General features: G+C 42.1%; 1 protein-coding gene across 2 annotated transcripts; it reads right to left on the minus strand.

The window, feature by feature from the left end:
* Nucleotides 1–236: 236 nt before the first annotated feature.
* SLC35E3 (solute carrier family 35 member E3) lies at nt 237–17278 on the minus strand. Of its 2 annotated transcripts, none has more exons than XM_081083112.1 (5): nt 16650–17266; nt 15449–15559; nt 11295–11453; nt 5376–5458; nt 237–1425 (listed from the first exon to the last, which is right to left on the minus strand). In XM_081083112.1, exons 1-5 carry the CDS (start codon nt 17049–17051, stop codon nt 1239–1241), a joined length of 942 nt encoding a protein of 313 aa, XP_080939238.1. In that variant the 5' UTR covers nt 17052–17266; the 3' UTR covers nt 237–1238. The 2 variants fall into 2 exon arrangements, with proteins under 2 accessions (XP_080939238.1, XP_080939239.1); XM_081083113.1 differs by lacking the exon at nt 237–1425 and adding an exon at nt 4615–4765 and having other exon boundaries at nt 16650–17278.
* Between the last annotated feature and the right edge of the window lie 363 nt (nt 17279–17641).

A 17641-nucleotide genomic window follows, 5' to 3' on the forward strand; every position in this document is an offset into this window, starting at 1 on the left:
AAAAAGAAAAGAAGAAAAAAAAAAAAAGAAATTGCCAACATGAAAGGCTCAAAGAGGCCAGGAGAACAGTTACCAAGATAATAAGAAACCTGTCCAATTCCATCTATAGTCTTTCCTTTGGGCCAGTTGAACATGGAGCTATTTTGTTTTTTAACTTCACATACCCTTTGTAGAGTTCTCTGAGAGCTTGAAAACAAGAGAATACCAATAGAAACTGCAGGGGTTTTTTTTTTTTTGATAATGTATAACTTTTTACATCAATTTTCCACTGGAAAAACAGTACTATTGGAATTGGACTTTGTTTTATGGTTTTCTGTCCTACACTTTGTTTTCTATAAATTATATTTCACTAGAGGCCTGGTGCATGAAAATTCATGTACTGGGGCGGGGGGGGGGGGGGTTATCCCTCAGCCCAGCCAGTCCCCTCTCACAGTCCAGGAGCCCTCAGGGGCAGGAGGCAACCCAGTGATCAGGGGAAGGTGACGCCCCCATCACACCTCTGCTGCTGCCACTGCCGGCAGCACAAGCCTCAGCCGGCCCTGGTTACCTGAGCCTCGGGCAGCCCTGGGCGGATGGGGGGCTGAGGGAACTGGGTGCTGCCATCTTGTGGCTATAGGTGCTGCCATCTTTGAGGGCGTGGCAGTTAATTAGCATATTCCCTCCTTATTGGCTGTGGGCGCCGCCATCTTTGCAATGGTGTGAGGGTCAATTAGCATATTTCCTCTTTATTAGATAGGATTTCTACAAATGAATTAAGCAGGAAGTTATACTAAACCAACTAAAACAGAAATGCTAGGTTTAAATTCTGACTTGAATGCTAGCCAAAATGATAAGAGAGCTCACACTGGGGACCACCCACAAGCAAGCAGAGAAGTCCTATGAGTCCTTCTTTGGAAGAGTATGAACACTTAACTCCCAGGACCCATCTGTGGTTTAGTGATATGCAGTCCTTTGTCGCTGTTACAGAACTTTAAATTCATGTACTTCATTTGGTGTAACCAAACCATCCTACATACTTCATACAATCATGACCTTTGAAAAGAGGCGTGAATTAAGTTCTTAAAAATAAAGGTACTCTAACTGAAAAAGTCATATAAAATTCCCTTTGTGTTACTTCTTGTAAACTATCATTCATTGAATTCTGCAATGTAATTTTTTTTCTTCTTTGAAAGCAACTTGCACGCTTAACATTTTTTTAGTCTTCTTGGGGTGATTTTCTTTTCTCCACAAAAAAACAATTAAGGACGTTGTACCAATTTACTCTTACTTCCTTCCTGTTCATTGAGTTTAAAGTGGGTATAGGCGAGAATGCCAAATAATGTACATAACATGCCAAGACACTGATTAACTGACAGCGGATCCTTAAATAAAACATAGCCTCCAAATAAAGTGATGCAGAACTTGAAGTGTCCAAACATGTTGTAGCTGAGGGTTTTGGATAAGGATAAAAAGGAATAACAGGCGAGGTGCTATATTCACACACACACACACACACACACATGCACACACGCGCACACATGTGCACACACACACACAGCAAGGGCTTCCTGGAGCTGGAAAGAATGGCGTGACACACAGCCGGAACAGCTAGCCGTCCACCCTGCCCCTCGTCTAAAGAACAACAGGAGCTTCAGTGAAGTGCTGGGTCCATCCTAGTTCCACAGGTAGGTTTCAGCAATGAGTCAGTGACAGGAGACGGCGTCAGCTATTCCTGCTCACCTCTCCAAAGAGAGAAAAGGGGCTAAAACAGAAAGTTAGGAAAGGAATTCCGAGCAAGGTAGAGAGAAGACATGTTGTACAGCAATTTATGACTGTTTCAAAGTGCCATTTCTAATAATTATTAGAAATTATTATTATTATTATTATTATTATTTCTAATAATAACTTCCCTTGGCAAGTGAGGTGAGATGCGACGTGTAAGGCACCAGAGAGCTGCCTCAAGGCAAGCTCTCCGTATGCTTATTTAGGAGGGTGTGAGGGGAGGGGAAGGAAGCAATACTGAGCCCCAATGACATGCCAGGCACTAAGCACCCTATGTGTTAGCTATAGTAATAGTTATCAGCAGCAGTATTGATGCATAATAAACACCTGCCAGGTGGCGCCTGACACATATTCTCTCAAACACTCAAAACAACCAACCATCATTTCGTAGATATTATTTCCCCCATTTCATAAGTGACAAGAGTGAGGTCCGAGAGCTCTCACGCCTTGCTCAGGCCCCCAGGTAGGGGCAGAGCTGGCGTGTGCACCTGATCTGCCTCACTTCAAAGCCTAGGCTCTTTGCTCTGTTCTGGGGCCGACTGAGCAGCCTGGAAGCTCCTCTCGGCAGGAAAGTGCTGGCGTGTCACAGGGTTACCTGAGCCTGCCTGACCCAACAGAGGTGACTTCCTCAGAGACAGGATCTTCCCAAGGATCGTCATGAGAACATGAGAACTATGCTTATTTCCAATGAGGAGCTATCTTCACGTGCACTGCCTCTACCACTGTGGCATTCCTTTATCGCCCAGCCTCTTTTAAGTAGATCATGATGTGTTAAAGATATTTATACAAGAGGGAAGGCTAATTTAAAGAAATTCTTCAGTGAATCCTTTTGTCAATAAAAAGAGGAGCAGCTATACATGGTATTTACAAATCCTCTCTCCAATTTTCCACTCATTAACTTTCACTTCAGCACCCTGAAAGCTCTTCTCAAAACTGTGAGGACCTCCGCCTTGCAACCCCCCTCCATGGATTACCAGTCTCGCTCGCACCTGACCTGTCGGTGGCATCCCTCCTCACTTGGTTTCTACAGCACTCTCCTTCCTTTCCGCCTCGGTCGCGCTTTCCCTGTCTCTTCCACCTGGCTCCTCTCATCCCTCTGAGCTCGAAACACCGAATGGATCTTTGGGCGTCTTTTCTTCTACTTGTTTGCTTGGCCTTCTCAACCAGTCTCACCACTTTAAACCACTGGCTCTCTCTGGACTCTCCCCAGCTAAGACCCTGAGCTTCCAGACTTGTTCACCCAAAACTGAGCGTGTGCTCTTCCTCCCCACCCCCAAACCTCAGGGCTGTCCCATCCCAGCTGACGGCAACTCCATTCTACCATGTGCTCAGGACAAAACCAAAGGAGTCAACCTTGTTTTCCCTCATATTCTCCACATCCAATTTGTCAGAAAAACCTGTTGGTTCTACTTAAATATATCCAGCCCTGGCCAGTGTGGCTCAGCTGGTGGGGCGTCTTCCTGCACACTGAAAGGTCACTGGTTCAATTCCCAGTCAGGGCACATGCCACAGTTGAGGGCTCGATCCCTGGTAGTGGGTGTGCAGGAGGCAGTCGATTGATATTCTGTTCTCACATCAATGTTTCTCCCTCTCCCTCTCCTTTCCTCTCTCTCTAAGAAAAATCAATAACAATATTTTATGAAATATCCAGAATCCAATAGCTTCTCACTGTATCCACTGGTACCACCCTGGAACCAAACCACTGTTACTTCTAAATTAGAATATCGCAATGGCCTCAACAATTTCCTTTCCTGCCTTGCTTCACATAGTCCAGTGGTTTGGTTCAGTGGTAGCAGTGGATATAGTGAGGGGTGGACTCTGCCACCTAGACAAGGTCTGATACATAATTGGGGACAGGGAGTGCTACTGGCATCTACAGAGGCCAGGGATCCTGCCAAACATTCTACGATGCATAGGACAGGTCCCTGCAACAAAGAATTGTCTGGCCAAAAAGGTCAATAGCACTGATTAGGGAAACCCTGCTTTACTCTACTCTTGACATAGTGGACCAGAGTGACCCTATTAGAACATAAGTAAAATCATGTCATTTCTCTGCTCCAGCGGCTTCCCTTCTCACTCAGAGGGGCGGTCCTTCCGTAAGAGCTCTGCCCCACCTGGCTCCATCACCTCTCAGGCCTACGACACATCCTCCCTCTGCGCTTCCTGCTCCAACCGCAAGGGCGCCCTTGTTCCTTAGGGCTCCTCACCCACTGTTCCTTGGTTCCCTCGCCTGATCTGCCTAGAGTAACCTCTTTCCCTTCAGGTCTTTACTCAAAAGTCCCCTTCTTACAGAGGCCTTCCTGACTTCTCCCCCTAAAATTTCACTCTGTCCGCAACATTCCATATCCTCATCCCTGCTTTATTTTTTCTCCCTGGCACTTAACACTATCTAACACAAATCTGTATATTTTCTTTTTGTGTTTTGTTGATAGTCCGCTTAAGCCCATGAGAGCAAAGATTTTTGTCTATTTTATTATATCTCCAGTGCCTGACATACAGTAGATATTCAATATGTAAACAGAAACTCAATGAACAGTTTACAGTGGGTGTTCAATAGATGTTTGTTGAATGCATAAATGTTCTTATTAAGGGCACACACTTGGATGCCTTGACGTGGCAGCATGGTGCAGGAGTTTGGGGACCAGACTGCATGGTTTGAAATCTAGATGCAGCACTTCTCAGCTACACGACCTCAAGTTATTGACACTCTCTGCACCTCAACTTCCTCCTCTGAAAAATACAGTAATAGAATTTACCTCACAGAGCTGCTGTGAGAACTAAATGCCTAACATACCCACGGTGATTGGAAAAGTACCTGGCACAAAATAAACATTTATTAAGTGTTGTTCTTTTAAAAAGGTGATTATTTATTGATAGTTGGCAAGTAGGATGCTTTTTTACTTTGATGACATCAGTGTTCACTCACTTATATAAATCAGTACACTATGACATAACATTACTAAACTACTTCTCTGATGTAAAGAAGTCCATTCATTGCATTTGCCTAAGAGTGGAGCAAAGGGAAATGAGAAAAGAAACAGAATGACAAGCAGAATGTTAAGAACTGGTAGTTGAGTTTGATTCAGACCTTCAGGGTATGACTTCATTTCTTAAATACTGAGAAAAATAGGCACACCCATATCCACATAAGTACAAAAACATATGCTAGAATTCAGAGGTCACATGTCAATTTCAGAGGCCTGGTTATATTTTGTTATATGGATAACCACACCTCTACTTTGTTACAATAGATAACTGAGAATTGACTGAAGACCCAAGCATCCATCCCATTATTGAACCCACAAACATTTATTTAACCCCACTGTGCAAGAAATGGTTTTCTATGTTAATTTTGATAAGGGAAAGGGTCATCTATGATGTGAGAAAATGAAAGAATGTTCATGATACAGAATGCTAATGCATTTTCCCAGTTCGCATTTCTTTAAGTTTCTACAGGCTTAAGTGTGGAATGAGATGATTAATGATTAAAAATAACTCACTCTACTCAAATTAGGCCATGCAATAGTAATTGTCAGACTCAAGGAAGTTAATGTGATGGTGTTTTAGAAAAATATAAAAGACTATGCATTTGTAAGTCATTAGGAAAAGGATACGTGACTGGTGAAGTGTTCCCAATGATCCAATAAATTGATAAGTTCACCATGAAAGCTATTACTCCAGATAGAAGCACCATAAGCTACAAATAAAGCAAAAGAATCATTAATGCATCTTCAATCATTATAATCTTCAAGTGAAAATACATTTCATTAGGCATTTCTAAAAACTCAAATATCAACCATTAGGAACAAAATTTTTAAAAAGAATCAATTTAAACCCTGGCCAATGTGGCTCAATTGATTGGGCGTTGTCCCTTACACCAGGAGGTTGCCGGTTTGTTTCCTGTTCAAGGGCACATACTTAGATTTGGGGCTCGATCCCCAGTAGGGGGTATGCAGGAGGCAGCTGATCATCGATGTTGTGCTCTCACATTAATGTTTCTCTCTATCTTCCTCTCCCTTCCTCTCTCTAAAAATCAATAAACTATTCTTTTGTTTTTTTGTGTTTTTTTAAAAAGAATCAATTTGAAAGACAACAAGAATTGAAGGTAAAAGAATAGAATAAATAATATTCAGAAATGTAATTTTGTCTAAAAAAACTGAAAGGAAAATCTACACTAATAATAGAGGAATATGCAAATTGTCCAGGATGCTGTCATGTAAGGATCAATCAGGAGGGGGTTGCCGCGGTGGAGAGCTCTCAGCACACCTGTGCTGCGGGTCCAAAGGGCAAGGAGAGGAAGGGAGAACAGATAGGCAATTAAGGGGATCAGGCCAGGAGGAGAGAGCAGTTAGGCAGTTAGGGGGATCAGGCCAGGAGGGGAGAGCAGTTAGGCAGTTAGGGGGATGAGGCCAGGAGGTGAGAGCAGTTAGGTAGTTAGGGGGATGAAGCCAGGAGGGGAGAGCAGATAGGCAGTTAGGGGGATCAGGCCGGCAGTGGACAGCAGATAGGCAGTTAGGGGGATCAGGCCAGGAGGGGAGAGCAGATAGGCAGTTAGTGGGATCAGGCCAGGAGGGGAGAGCAGTTAGGCAGTTAGGGGGATCAGGCCAGCAGGGGAGAGCAGTTAGGGGGATCAGGCCAGCAGGGGAGAGCAGTTAGGCAGTTAGTGGGATCAGGCCAAGAGGGAAGAGCAGATAGGGGGATCAGGCCAGCAAGGGAGAGCAGTTAGGCAGTTAGTGGGATCAGGCCAGGAGGGGAGCCGTTAGGGGCATGAGGCAGACACGTAGGTGAGCAGTCAGGAGCCAGTGGTTCTGGATTGCAAGAGGGATCCCGGATTGGAGAGGGTGCAGGCTGGGCTGAGGGACGCCCCCCCCCCCCCCTGTGCATGAATTTCGTACACCGGGCCTCAAGTTCTCCAATAATAACCTGCCTCTCAATGTGAATATCCAAGTTCATTTTCTTATCCATCTGAAGAAAAATTACTTTTTAAAAAAATTTAATATTATGAAAGTAATACATGTTTATCATAGAAAAATCAGAAAATAAAGAGAAACATAAAATAATTCTTATAATCCCAACCATCAACCACTGTTAATACTTTAGCATATATTCTTCCAGATCTTTCTTCTATTGAATTGCTCATATTTGTTCTTATTTAAATTAAATCAATATGTATTCATTGGATATCTACAAAACGAGGCCACGCCTTGTGGGGAACACAGTATGTTCTTGTCCTCAAAGAGCTTAGAAAACACTTAAGGACACAAAGTCATGGGAATCATAGCTGACACTTACATAGTCATTACTATGTGCCAAGAATTGTCCTAAATGTTTTACATATATTACTTCATTTAATCCTCACAAACCCCGTGAGCTGGTAAAATATTATCCCTTTTATAGATGAGAAAACAGGACACAGTGAGGTGAAGTAATCTGCCTGAGACCACACAGCCAGGAAGTGGCGGGCTGAGATTTAAACCCAGCAGTCTGGTAATGGAGACCCTGCTTTTAACCCACTCTCTTATGCTACCTCTTAGCCACATGAAAGCGAGAGTGCAATGCAAGATTTCTGTCTCAGGCAATAAAAGAATATGAGCTACCTCATTTGTAGGCAAACAGACAATATAGGTTCTATATGAATCTCTAGGCAGGACACACCATTTTGGGCTGGGCTAATGAGAAAAGTCTTTGGATTTCAAATGTATGTGTCCATTAAAGAAAAAAGAGGGGGCGGGATTTCAAGCAGAGGGAACAGTATGGGTCAAAGCATGGAGGCATGAAAACAAAAGGCACATACAAAGGATAGTGAATTAGACAACTTGGCTGAGGACTGAGGAACAACGTGGGCTGAACCACTGTATACGTACACGGCATTCCGTTCAAACCTATCTCACACTTTTATTTTAAAAGTTATAGTCATTTTTTTATTTCTAAAATAAGAGAGTTTAGATAAAATATTAGTTATGATTTGAATTAGTAAGTAGTTTACATTCCAAAGAGATGACTAAGTCATATTGGAAGATTCCTTCTGTCTCATGTGGGTTTTTTCAGTTTCAGATCAGCACAGTCGTAAGAGGCCTAGTGGAGTTGGATTTGTGTCTTATTTAGGTAAAAAGAGTAATCGGTCATTTGTTTAATAAAAGTAAGGCCCATTACATTTTCTTTCTTTATCTTATTTTTTTATTAAATTGATTGGGGTAACATTGGTCATAAATTTTCAATTAAGGGAAACTTGCTCCTTAAATATTGTAAAAAATATATATTTTATTGACTTTTACAGAGAGAAAGGGAGAGGAATAGAAAGCTAAAAACATTGATGAGAGAGAAACATCGATCAGCTGCCTCCTGTACGCCTCCTACTGGGGATCGAACTCGCAACCAAGGTACATGCCCTTGACCAGAATCGAACCCTGGACCTTTCAGTCCGAGGGCCGATGCTCTATCCTCTGAGCCAAACTGGTTAGGGCAACTCCTTGAAGATTTTAAAAACTGTTTCTAGAAATATATCATTGTTAATTTTATTGAGTTCACAGAATGTTACATACTTATTCTTGATGACTTAGCATTAAAAATACAATTACAAGCTCTACTTTGAGGCAATGATGCCCTCTAGGGACATTAGAGAAGGAAGGTGCCTTTCCCTTACTTAAATGGCCTTGGACTGCTGTGCACTAAGTATCTTTGACTTGCCTTATGGCTTTTCTGCTGCTCTCTTCTTTCAAATCTGTCAGAGGACCTATGACAAAAAACCTCTCCATTTCTAATTTAAGATGTCTAAGCTGCAATGGTTTGAAGACCAGATCACTAAGATGGTTAGAACTTTTGTAAGATTAATAGGAAATATCTAAAAGAGGGGACAGCAATTTCTATTTTGGAAAAAAGGGTTTGTGTTGGTAGGGGCTTGCCCGGGGTGGGAATGGCTGGCGGGGGGAGGGAGGGGTGTCAAGAGGGAAAAAGGAGACATAGGTAAAATTTTAGACAAATAAAAAAGGGGATTTATGTCAAAGCATGTGAGTTTAAAACAACTATCAATCTGCTTACAGGCAGCACAGTGGATTGGTGAAGAATATGGACTTTGGAGCCAGAAAGCATCGATTCCAATTCTAGCTCTGCTTACTAGCTGTGGGATCTCAGGTCGGTTACTTAACTCTCTGGCTCTGTTTCCTCCTCAGTCAATATAGGGAGAAAATAGCACGGATCCACACAATAAAACTGTTATAAGCAAGTTAATATTTGCAAAGTGCTTAGAACAGAGCCTAAATAGACTAAGGGCTATGTAAGTTTGATGAGTTAACACCACTAACAAAAAAAAGACATTCCTATTGACTGTGTTCCAAAGGTTACATGGGAAGCAGACATTCCTTCCCTAAGTGGGGGATTATACTTTCTAACTTAAAATATCACCAAAGTACATATCGCTTTGATCTGGCAATTCTACTTTTAGGATTCTATTTCATTAAAAAAAAAAAAGTACCAGTTCACCCTAGCCGATTTGGCTCAGTGGATAGAGCATCGGCCTATGGACTGAAGGGCCCTAGGTTCAATTCTGGTCAAGGGCACATGCCTGGGCTGTGGGCTCAATCCCCAGGAGAGGGAGTGCAGGAGGCAGCCGATCAATGATTCTCTCTCATCATTGATGTTTTTATCTCTCTCCCTTCCTCTCTGATATCAATAAAAAATATATATGTTTAAAAAAGAGTTACTTTAAAAAAAGATACTTTCATGAGATATTACATGAGAAAAGTTAGATACAGAAAATCATGTGATATGATGCCATTTTTGTAACCAAATGTTTATTTATGTATAAATATATGTGTGCTTTGTGTATGTTGATATATGGGTATGTATACCAAGGAGAAAAATATGAAACAACAAATAGTAAATGTTGACATGTCTTACTTCAAGGGACAGGAATGGGATAATGATATGTGGAAGTGTGCATGGGAAAAGGAATCCATGATGGAAAAAAAAAAAGCATATATGGTAAGGATCTGTGCATATAAAATTATATATCCACACATACAAACACACATACATGTGTGTCTATGTATCTGAAAAATAGATAGATGGAATAATCACGAAAATGATAAAGGTGATTATCTTGGCTTTAGAGGACCTTCACTTTCTTTATATTTTTATGTATGTTCAAAATCTATACAATGACCATGTACTATTTATATTATCAAACAAATCCAAGCAGCAAGTGAAAGTTAACTATAAGGGAGCTCCCCTAAGACTGTCAGCTGATTTCTCAACAGAAACATTTCAGGCCAGTAGGGAATGGCACAAAATATTCAAAGTGATGAAAAGCAAGGACCTACAACCAAGACTACTCTACCCCACAAGGCTATCAGTTAAAATTAAAGGAGAAATAAAGAGCTTTCCAGATAAGAAAAAGCTAAAGAAGTTCATTACCTCTAAACCAACATTATAAGAAATGTTGCCCTAACCGGTTTGGCTCAGTGGATAGAACATCGGCCTGTGGACTGACGGGTCCCAGGTTCGATTCCGGTTAAGGGCATGTACCTTGATTGCAGGCACATTCCCAGTAGGGGGTGTGCAGAAGGCAGCTGATCGATGTTTCTCTCTCATTGATGTTTCTTTCTTTCTTTTTTTTTTTTTTTTAAAAGTATATTTTATTGATTTTTTACAGAGAGGAAGGGAGAGGGATAGAGAGTTAGAAACATCGATGAGAGCGAAACATTGATCAGCTGCCTCCTGCACAACTACCACTGGGGACGTGCCCGCAACCCAGGCACATGCCCTTGGCCAGAATCGAACCCGGGACCCTTCAGTCCACACGCCGACGCTCTATCCACTGAGCCAAACCGGTCAGGGCAATGTTTCTAACTCTCTATCCCTCTCCCTTCCTTTCTGTAAAAAATCAATAAAATATATTTTTTAAAAAAGAGAAAGAAATGTTAATGGACTTCTTTAAGAAGAAAGAAGATAAAAACAAAATCAATAAGCCTATATTTTCACTGTAAAAAAGTAAAATAAAAGTAGGTACCTGAATTATTTGTGGGCTATAGCTTTGAGTGGTCAGAACAGTAATCAGGCATTAGCAGACCTGAATTTTAGGCCTGGTTTTGTCACTATCTGTCTGACCCTAAGCAAGTCCCTTAATCTTCATGCCTCAGTTTCTTCATCTAAAAAATAATCCTTACGCCAAACCGGTTTGGCTCAGTGGATAGAGCGTCGGCCTGCGGACTGAAAGGTCCCAGGTTTGATTTTGATCAAGGGCATGTACCTTGGTTGCGGGCACATCCCCAGTAGGAGGTGTACAGGAGGCAGCTGGTCGATGTTTCTCTCTCATCGATGTTTCTAACTCTCTATCCCTCTCCCTTCCTCTCTGTAAAAAATCAGTAAAATATATTTTAAAAAAATAATCCTTACTTTGCTTCCCTGAAAGGATAATGATGAATATTAAATATGAGTATGGATCTGAAACAGTGCTCTGAACATTAAAACTGCATTAATAATGGAGGGGTTGTTATTATTTTGTTTCTTAGACACAAAAAACAATTAGAACTCACCAAAGCAGAAACTGACCAGGGGCTGAAGAGTCCTCCTTCTCCAAATAGTGGCTCAAAGAAGGGCACTGCGACCAGCAACATGCCCGATGACATTGGAGCCTGGTAGTACAGCAGCTGCATTGAGTTAACCTGCAATTCATGCTGTTTGGCTCCTACCCACTGAAAATTAGGAGATAAAACCAGTTAGGCAGAAAAAAAAATAGTATTACTCACTATAAAGCAAAGATGCAACTCTAGCCACAAAGATGGAAATGTGGGGCACAGGGCTGGGGGAAGAGGAAATGCCTGATTATTCTACAAAATTTCAAAGATCAATAACATATACAAATGTTCTTAAAGCACCGTGGATGAGAGGAGCTTTATTAATTCAGTGTCTGATCATGTATTTTCTTTTTTTAATCTCATTTTAGTTTTTTTTTTCTTTCTTTTGATTATGTATTTTCTTCTGAATTATAAAGAAGAAGAAAAAGATCCTCTCTTCCCTCCCGATTCTAGTAAATGGGGATATCCATGCATACAGGAGCCCACAAGCATAAGAGATCTCAGGAAAATATGTCAGGAATGGAAATTTTGGTCATTAGTAGGAATACAGATGCAGTGTCCAACTTCATTTCTTTCTAAAATGTGCCCCCACAAAAAAACTGGGGGAAAGGGCAGACTAATTAGAGACAGACAGGAACCTCAGTTACCCCAGGTGGCTGCCAATGTATGTGGCTAGAAAGGTGTGTGAGGTCTTTCACTTCACTTTAAAAAGCCCAGTCAATGGTAAACGGACTGAGGTCTTTCAATTCCTCTTTATGGATGACTTTTCTGTGGGTAATCTCCCTCTAATACATGTCGAGAAACGAGATGATCACAAACCCTAAACAACTATATCATTCAGCAGAATCAGCACCTCAAAGCCAAATCCCACCAGTCCTCTAAATGCTTCACAATTATAACTGCTTAAAGAAAGCTTGACAGGGCGGTTTGAATAAGATCTGGCAAAAACAGCCAGAATAACTGCTCCCACATAATTCTTTTTCCTGTAGGTCTGGGTATCCTATTACAAATACTCTAAGTCTATAGAACTTCACCAACACAAAAATAAAAGAGCAGGAAATCTGACACATACTCCTGCCAGCCTTAACTAACAGTCTTCTGTGACTATGAAGGACAAATAATTGATTCTTCTGCTGCTGGCTCCTTGGGGCACCGCAGTGAGCAGAAACGAAGGCAGAGTGTACCCCTGTCCCTCTGGCAGCCTCGCCAGGCAGCTGGGTATCTCTGACACGGACCCGCCTGGTGAGTCAGGGCCTCTACTTCCTCTTCTTGTAGGGCAGCCTGGCTTCTGCCCACCACCCCTCTAATGCAACTGCTCCCTCAAAGGGCACCATCACCTCCAAGAGCTCCATCCAAAGAACTCCCTTCCAATCTCCTCCTGCTGGAGCTCTCTGCAGAATCTGAACATTTCTCTTGGAAGAACCTGATCTCTGGTTTGCACTGCTTCCTTTCTCACCCCTTCCTTCACTTACTATTTTTAAGGTTGGTGTCTGGCCTTCCACTTTTAACTCCCTAACTGGTTTCCATTACTATCTGCTGACATCTACAGCTCTGACCTCTTTCCTTGAGCATCCTTAAACTCACATCTTCAACAGTTTATGAGACATCCTCACCCGCAAGCATGTCAAACTCGCAGCTGGTGGGCCACGCCACATGCCTTGTATATTTAAAGAGGAAAATTCCTTCTACCATCGACTGGGCTTTTTAAAGTGAATTGAAAGACCTCACACACCTTTCTAGCCACATTTATTTAAACGAGGCATGCGGCCCGCCTGTCGCGAGTTTGACATGCTTGAATCAGGACTTGTTTAAAATCGAGTTCATTTCTTCCTTCCCCAAATTAATTCCTCTTGCGTTGCTCCAATAATTGATATAATTTCCTCCAAGGATCAGACTCCTTGCTTTCCTTGCTCTCACATTCAGTCAGATCCCACTCATTCTTTCTTTGAAAGGTTTCTGGAGTGTTTTCCCTGACCTATTCCACTACCACTATGCTTGATGAGCACACTCCCATCTTCTCCTTGAACCATGGAGAGCTTCCGAACTGTTACCCTTCCTTCCCTCTCTTACTCATTCTTCATTACCATGAGTTAATTTTCTAAAACACAGGGAATGATCAAGTGACTCCCCTATCCACACTCCTTTCCTGATGCCTGCAGGGTGAAGAGCACACTTCCTTCTCATGACAGCTAAGACTCTACCATCTGGTCCCACCCACTTCTACGCCTTGTCCTTCCACAACAGTCTCACCAAACAAATCAAGTTCTCCAAGAATGCTCCAGCACTGCAAAGAAAGACCTCTGCTATATTTATTTGCTAAGCAAATTCATCTGTCCTTCGATGTAAATTGTTCACGTTTCTATGAAGACTTAACCCACCACCTTCTGGGGTAGAACTGCCGCTTCCTCCCTGGTGTACCTCAGAACTTTCCTCATACCCTGAGCTATCCTACTTGTGATCAGCTGTCTAAATGTGTTTCTGCAATACTGGGTTATAGCTGCTTTTCATCGTTGTATCCTCAAGGCTAAGCATAAAGCAGAAGAAATGTCTGCTGAATGAATCAACAGTCTTTCCACACAGTATTTCTACAAAGATGACCACTCATCTTTTAACTCCTTTTAATGCCCCAGCAGAAATAACTGACAAATTATACCTGGATACAATTGGAAAATGCAACTTTCTTTAAAATGAATTTTGGGGAAATATACCTATTTTGTAACAGTACTTTTACCACTTACTAATAATGAAGAACTCTGCCCATTTGTTAGTCTACAATCATTCCTTGGTCGATCTCATTTCAAATATCCACCTGAGGGATATCGAATCCTTTGATTCTAATCTATAACATGTTGGGACTTGTGTGGACAAAAATGTTCATATTGGCATGAACAAGTGAGTGCTCTGAATTTAAAATATATATAATGAATACAAGAAAGTCTAATATTCAACAAAATTTCTTGCCATATTTAATAAATATTTAATCCATACGGGGCGGAAAAGAAAAATAAGTTCATTTAGCAGAAAAGAATGCTCATTTACTTTATCTAAAACTCACTGCAGGACACACAGTATAATGTTCTTAAAGCACAAAGCTGAGCTTCCTCTGGTTACTCTCTGTAGTAAAAGACAATTTCTGGGAGCCAAGTGACAAGACTGCGTGGGTGCTCATCCTTTCATGCTGCTGGTGTCTTTTTCATACTGTTTCTCTGCCACTAAAATATGTATTCAAGCCCAGAATGTTTACATAACAACATTCCTGAAATGATCAGTATTATAAAGTTTAAGATGCTAAGGCTGTATCATTAAACTTCTAACACTCAGTAAGAATGCCTTAGTTTATAACTAGTAAATGTTTGCAAGAAAAGTAAAATTGGTTACACATTTTGACTCTAATTTCCCCATGCAGGCACACCCAGAATTTTCAGTCCAAGGTTTCCAGTATAGAGAAAATACTGTTTCACTGTACCCTACACCAACTTACTTCCCCGCCCAATATAAAAAACAAAAAATATACTTGTTCAGATTTTATGGTAATGAAGTAAGTGGATCCATGAGCAAATTTTTAACGAATGCCTGCTATATAGGCAAGACACTGTGCTAGTACAAGAAGTGAAATACCCATTGCTATAAAATATTGATATAAATTATTCGAAGCCAATAATTGTAACAGTAGCATTTTTTTGAGGCAAAGATTTATAAATCTGTAATTTTCCTTTCCCATTCAAATTTTTGAAAGTGTACTCACTCCTTTCACAATGTTATAATTTAAGAGTAAATGATACATGTAACCCATGAACTCAGTCCTCAAGCAAAAAGTTTTATTACTCATTTTGTGAAGAATTCCCAGAAAATAATGTACCACCACCCCAAACTCAAACTGTTAAGCATGGGTATTATACACTTACAAACAGGTAGGTGGGTATTTGGTGAGCATCGCACACCCAAGTTTCTCTGTCTCCTTTCTTCTCTTCACCTTGAGTCAGACAAGTTATGCAATGATGCTTTCTTCCTAACAGTCTATTGTCTCTATACTGTATTTTATAAACCTTGGGATACAGCTTCAATTATGAAATCTGCTAAAAAGGCACATAAAGAAAAAAAAAATTACCAACCACTTGATAAAGGGATGTAACTAAAACACCAAGAGCAGCAAACACCATTCCAAGGAAATTAAACTTCACATCGTAATAAGAATTTAGGATTACACCTAAAGTTATAGGAATCTGTAAAGAAAAAGAGGTAAATGTTGTTCAGATTAAGTTCAAGAGTATTCCTTTCATGGTGTCTTACCAAGTTAATTTTAAAAAAAAACATCACTAGGAAACAATGAACCTCTATACATTTTTCTTTTCTATTTGAAAACATTGACTGTTAATCCTGTTTCCTTAAAGTTAAATATTATAGTTCTCATTGTGTTCACATTTAATTCTACTTAAAATTTTGGGTAGCCCTACCCGGTTTGGCTCGGTGGATAGAGCATTGGCCTGCGGACTGAAGGGTCCCAGGTTCGATTCAGGTCAAGGGCACATGCCCAGGTTGCGGGCTCGATCCCCAGTGAGGGGCGTGCAGGAGGCAGCCAATCAATGATTCTCTCTCATCATTGATGTTTCTATTTCTCTCTCCCTCTTCCTTCCTCTCTGAAATCAATAAAAAATATATATTTAAAAAATAAAATAAAATTTTGGGTAAAATAATGAGTTAATGCATTGCACTTTGCAAGAAATGAATACCATATGCCGGGACATAGGAGGAAAACAACCCCCAAACTAGTGTCCACGTATAACAATAGCACTTGGATCTTAAATGCTGTAAGTTATTAAGAGCTAAGATTATTTTAGTCCATTTCCTTCTATTTATAGATGCAGAAATCACTGCAGAATGTCGCTGCTGACATAGCCTGAGACATATTTTATCTTAAACCTTTAACGTTTATTATACATGGTTTGGTTCCCCTGGGGGAGGTGGGCTGTTTTCGGTTTGAGATTTTGCAGATATCTAATGGACTGAATTGCACTACCCAATGCAGCTTTCCTTTCTCACCGACCACAGCATTTAAGGATATCCAACAAACAGTAGTTATTAAAACGCACAAGCACACTTGTAGGCTAAGAGCCCAATGGAGTGTCAAGATGGCTTTTTTCCATCTCCCCCAAGTAAGCCTTAAACTGACATGCTCACAGATGACACGTGTGTGGATTTCAAGATGATGGAAAAAAGCGTGGCGCAAGGTTAAACATTCAAAATTCCCGGTGAAAAAGACAGTCCAGGAGGTGGGGTGTTAGAGGAGCGCCTTGCGAAGCTGAAGCTACTCACCAGCGTGAGCTGTATTTTGGTGGAAAAGGTTTTCTTGTAGCAGAGGGTCTGGATCGCTATGATCACCGGCGTGGTCATGGCCTTGGCCAGCTGATAGGTGCCGATGGTGTTGTTCTGCAGGGAAAGGTTGGTGAAGACCACGAAGCCACAGAAGCTGAGGGCCAGGAGGAGGAGCTTGGAAGGCGGCAGGCTCTTGGGGGCAAAGATGTTCAGCTTCTGGCAGAGGTACAAGCCCAGCCAGGTGACCACAAAGTGCACCAGGGTCAGGCTCATGTTGGGGAAGCCGTGGTGCACATAGATCCACTTGTTGAGGAACACGATGCAGATGGACACCAGCAGGTTGAGCAAGAGCCCGGCGGCGATGCGCCCATTGCCCCTCATTCTCTCCGCCAGCGATGCCATGACCCCCACGAAGCCCGGGCCCTTCAGCCTCGGAGAGGGACGCCCGGCCTGCCTCCGGCTGTCCTTGCCCTCTTCCTCCGCGGCCGTGTTCCCGCAGCCCCTGGCTTCAGCCTCTGGCCGGCTAGAGGGTCCCAGGCGAGCAACAGCAGAGTACACATGCTCTGCCACCGCCCATTGAGCCCGCGACGACGCGGCGGCACGTCCCGCGCGCCCCGCCCCTTGCCACGTGACTCGGGGCGCCGGCGATTCCGCCCCCAGCTGGGAGCCGAGCAGCCGCTACCCTGCGCAGGCGCACTGGGCTCATCGTGTGCAAAGCTGCGTTCTTCATTCTGTGTTCCCCCTTAATTGCCTAACCTGGACCCTGCGGGGCCCATCTGAGTTTCTTTTGATGTATGGTATTTTCTGTGTGTCAGTTGACTCGACTTGCTAGACTGCTGCTCTCAAGCTGATGGAATGGGCTGTGCACACGGTTGGTCAGCTTTCTGTATGAGACAGGTGCTGAGCAATTTTAGTCCTCCAAATATACAGAAAAGTCAGTATGATGAAACGTCATATATTCATCATGGTTCGTAAACAATGCAGATTTCCTC

The sequence above is a fragment of the Myotis nattereri genome (genome assembly GCF_964212035.1).
Source record: "Myotis nattereri genome assembly, chromosome: 2".
NCBI lineage: Eukaryota > Metazoa > Chordata > Mammalia > Chiroptera > Vespertilionidae > Myotis > Myotis nattereri.

What these genes read in the sequence shown, in the direction of transcription:
- SLC35E3 (XM_081083112.1), bottom strand. Translation starts at nt 17,051, where the DNA reads ATGGCATCGCTGGCGGAGAGAATGAGGGGCAATGGGCGCATCGCCGCC. An exon ending in CCAAAATACAGCTCACGCTG is followed by an intron (nt 15,560 to 16,649) that starts GTGAGTAGCTTC and finishes TTTTCTTTACAG; the next exon opens with ATTCCTATAACTTTAGGTGT. An exon ending in TTACATCCCTTTATCAAGTG is followed by an intron (nt 11,454 to 15,448) that starts GTTGGTAATTTT and finishes CCTAATTTTCAG; the next exon opens with TGGGTAGGAGCCAAACAGCA.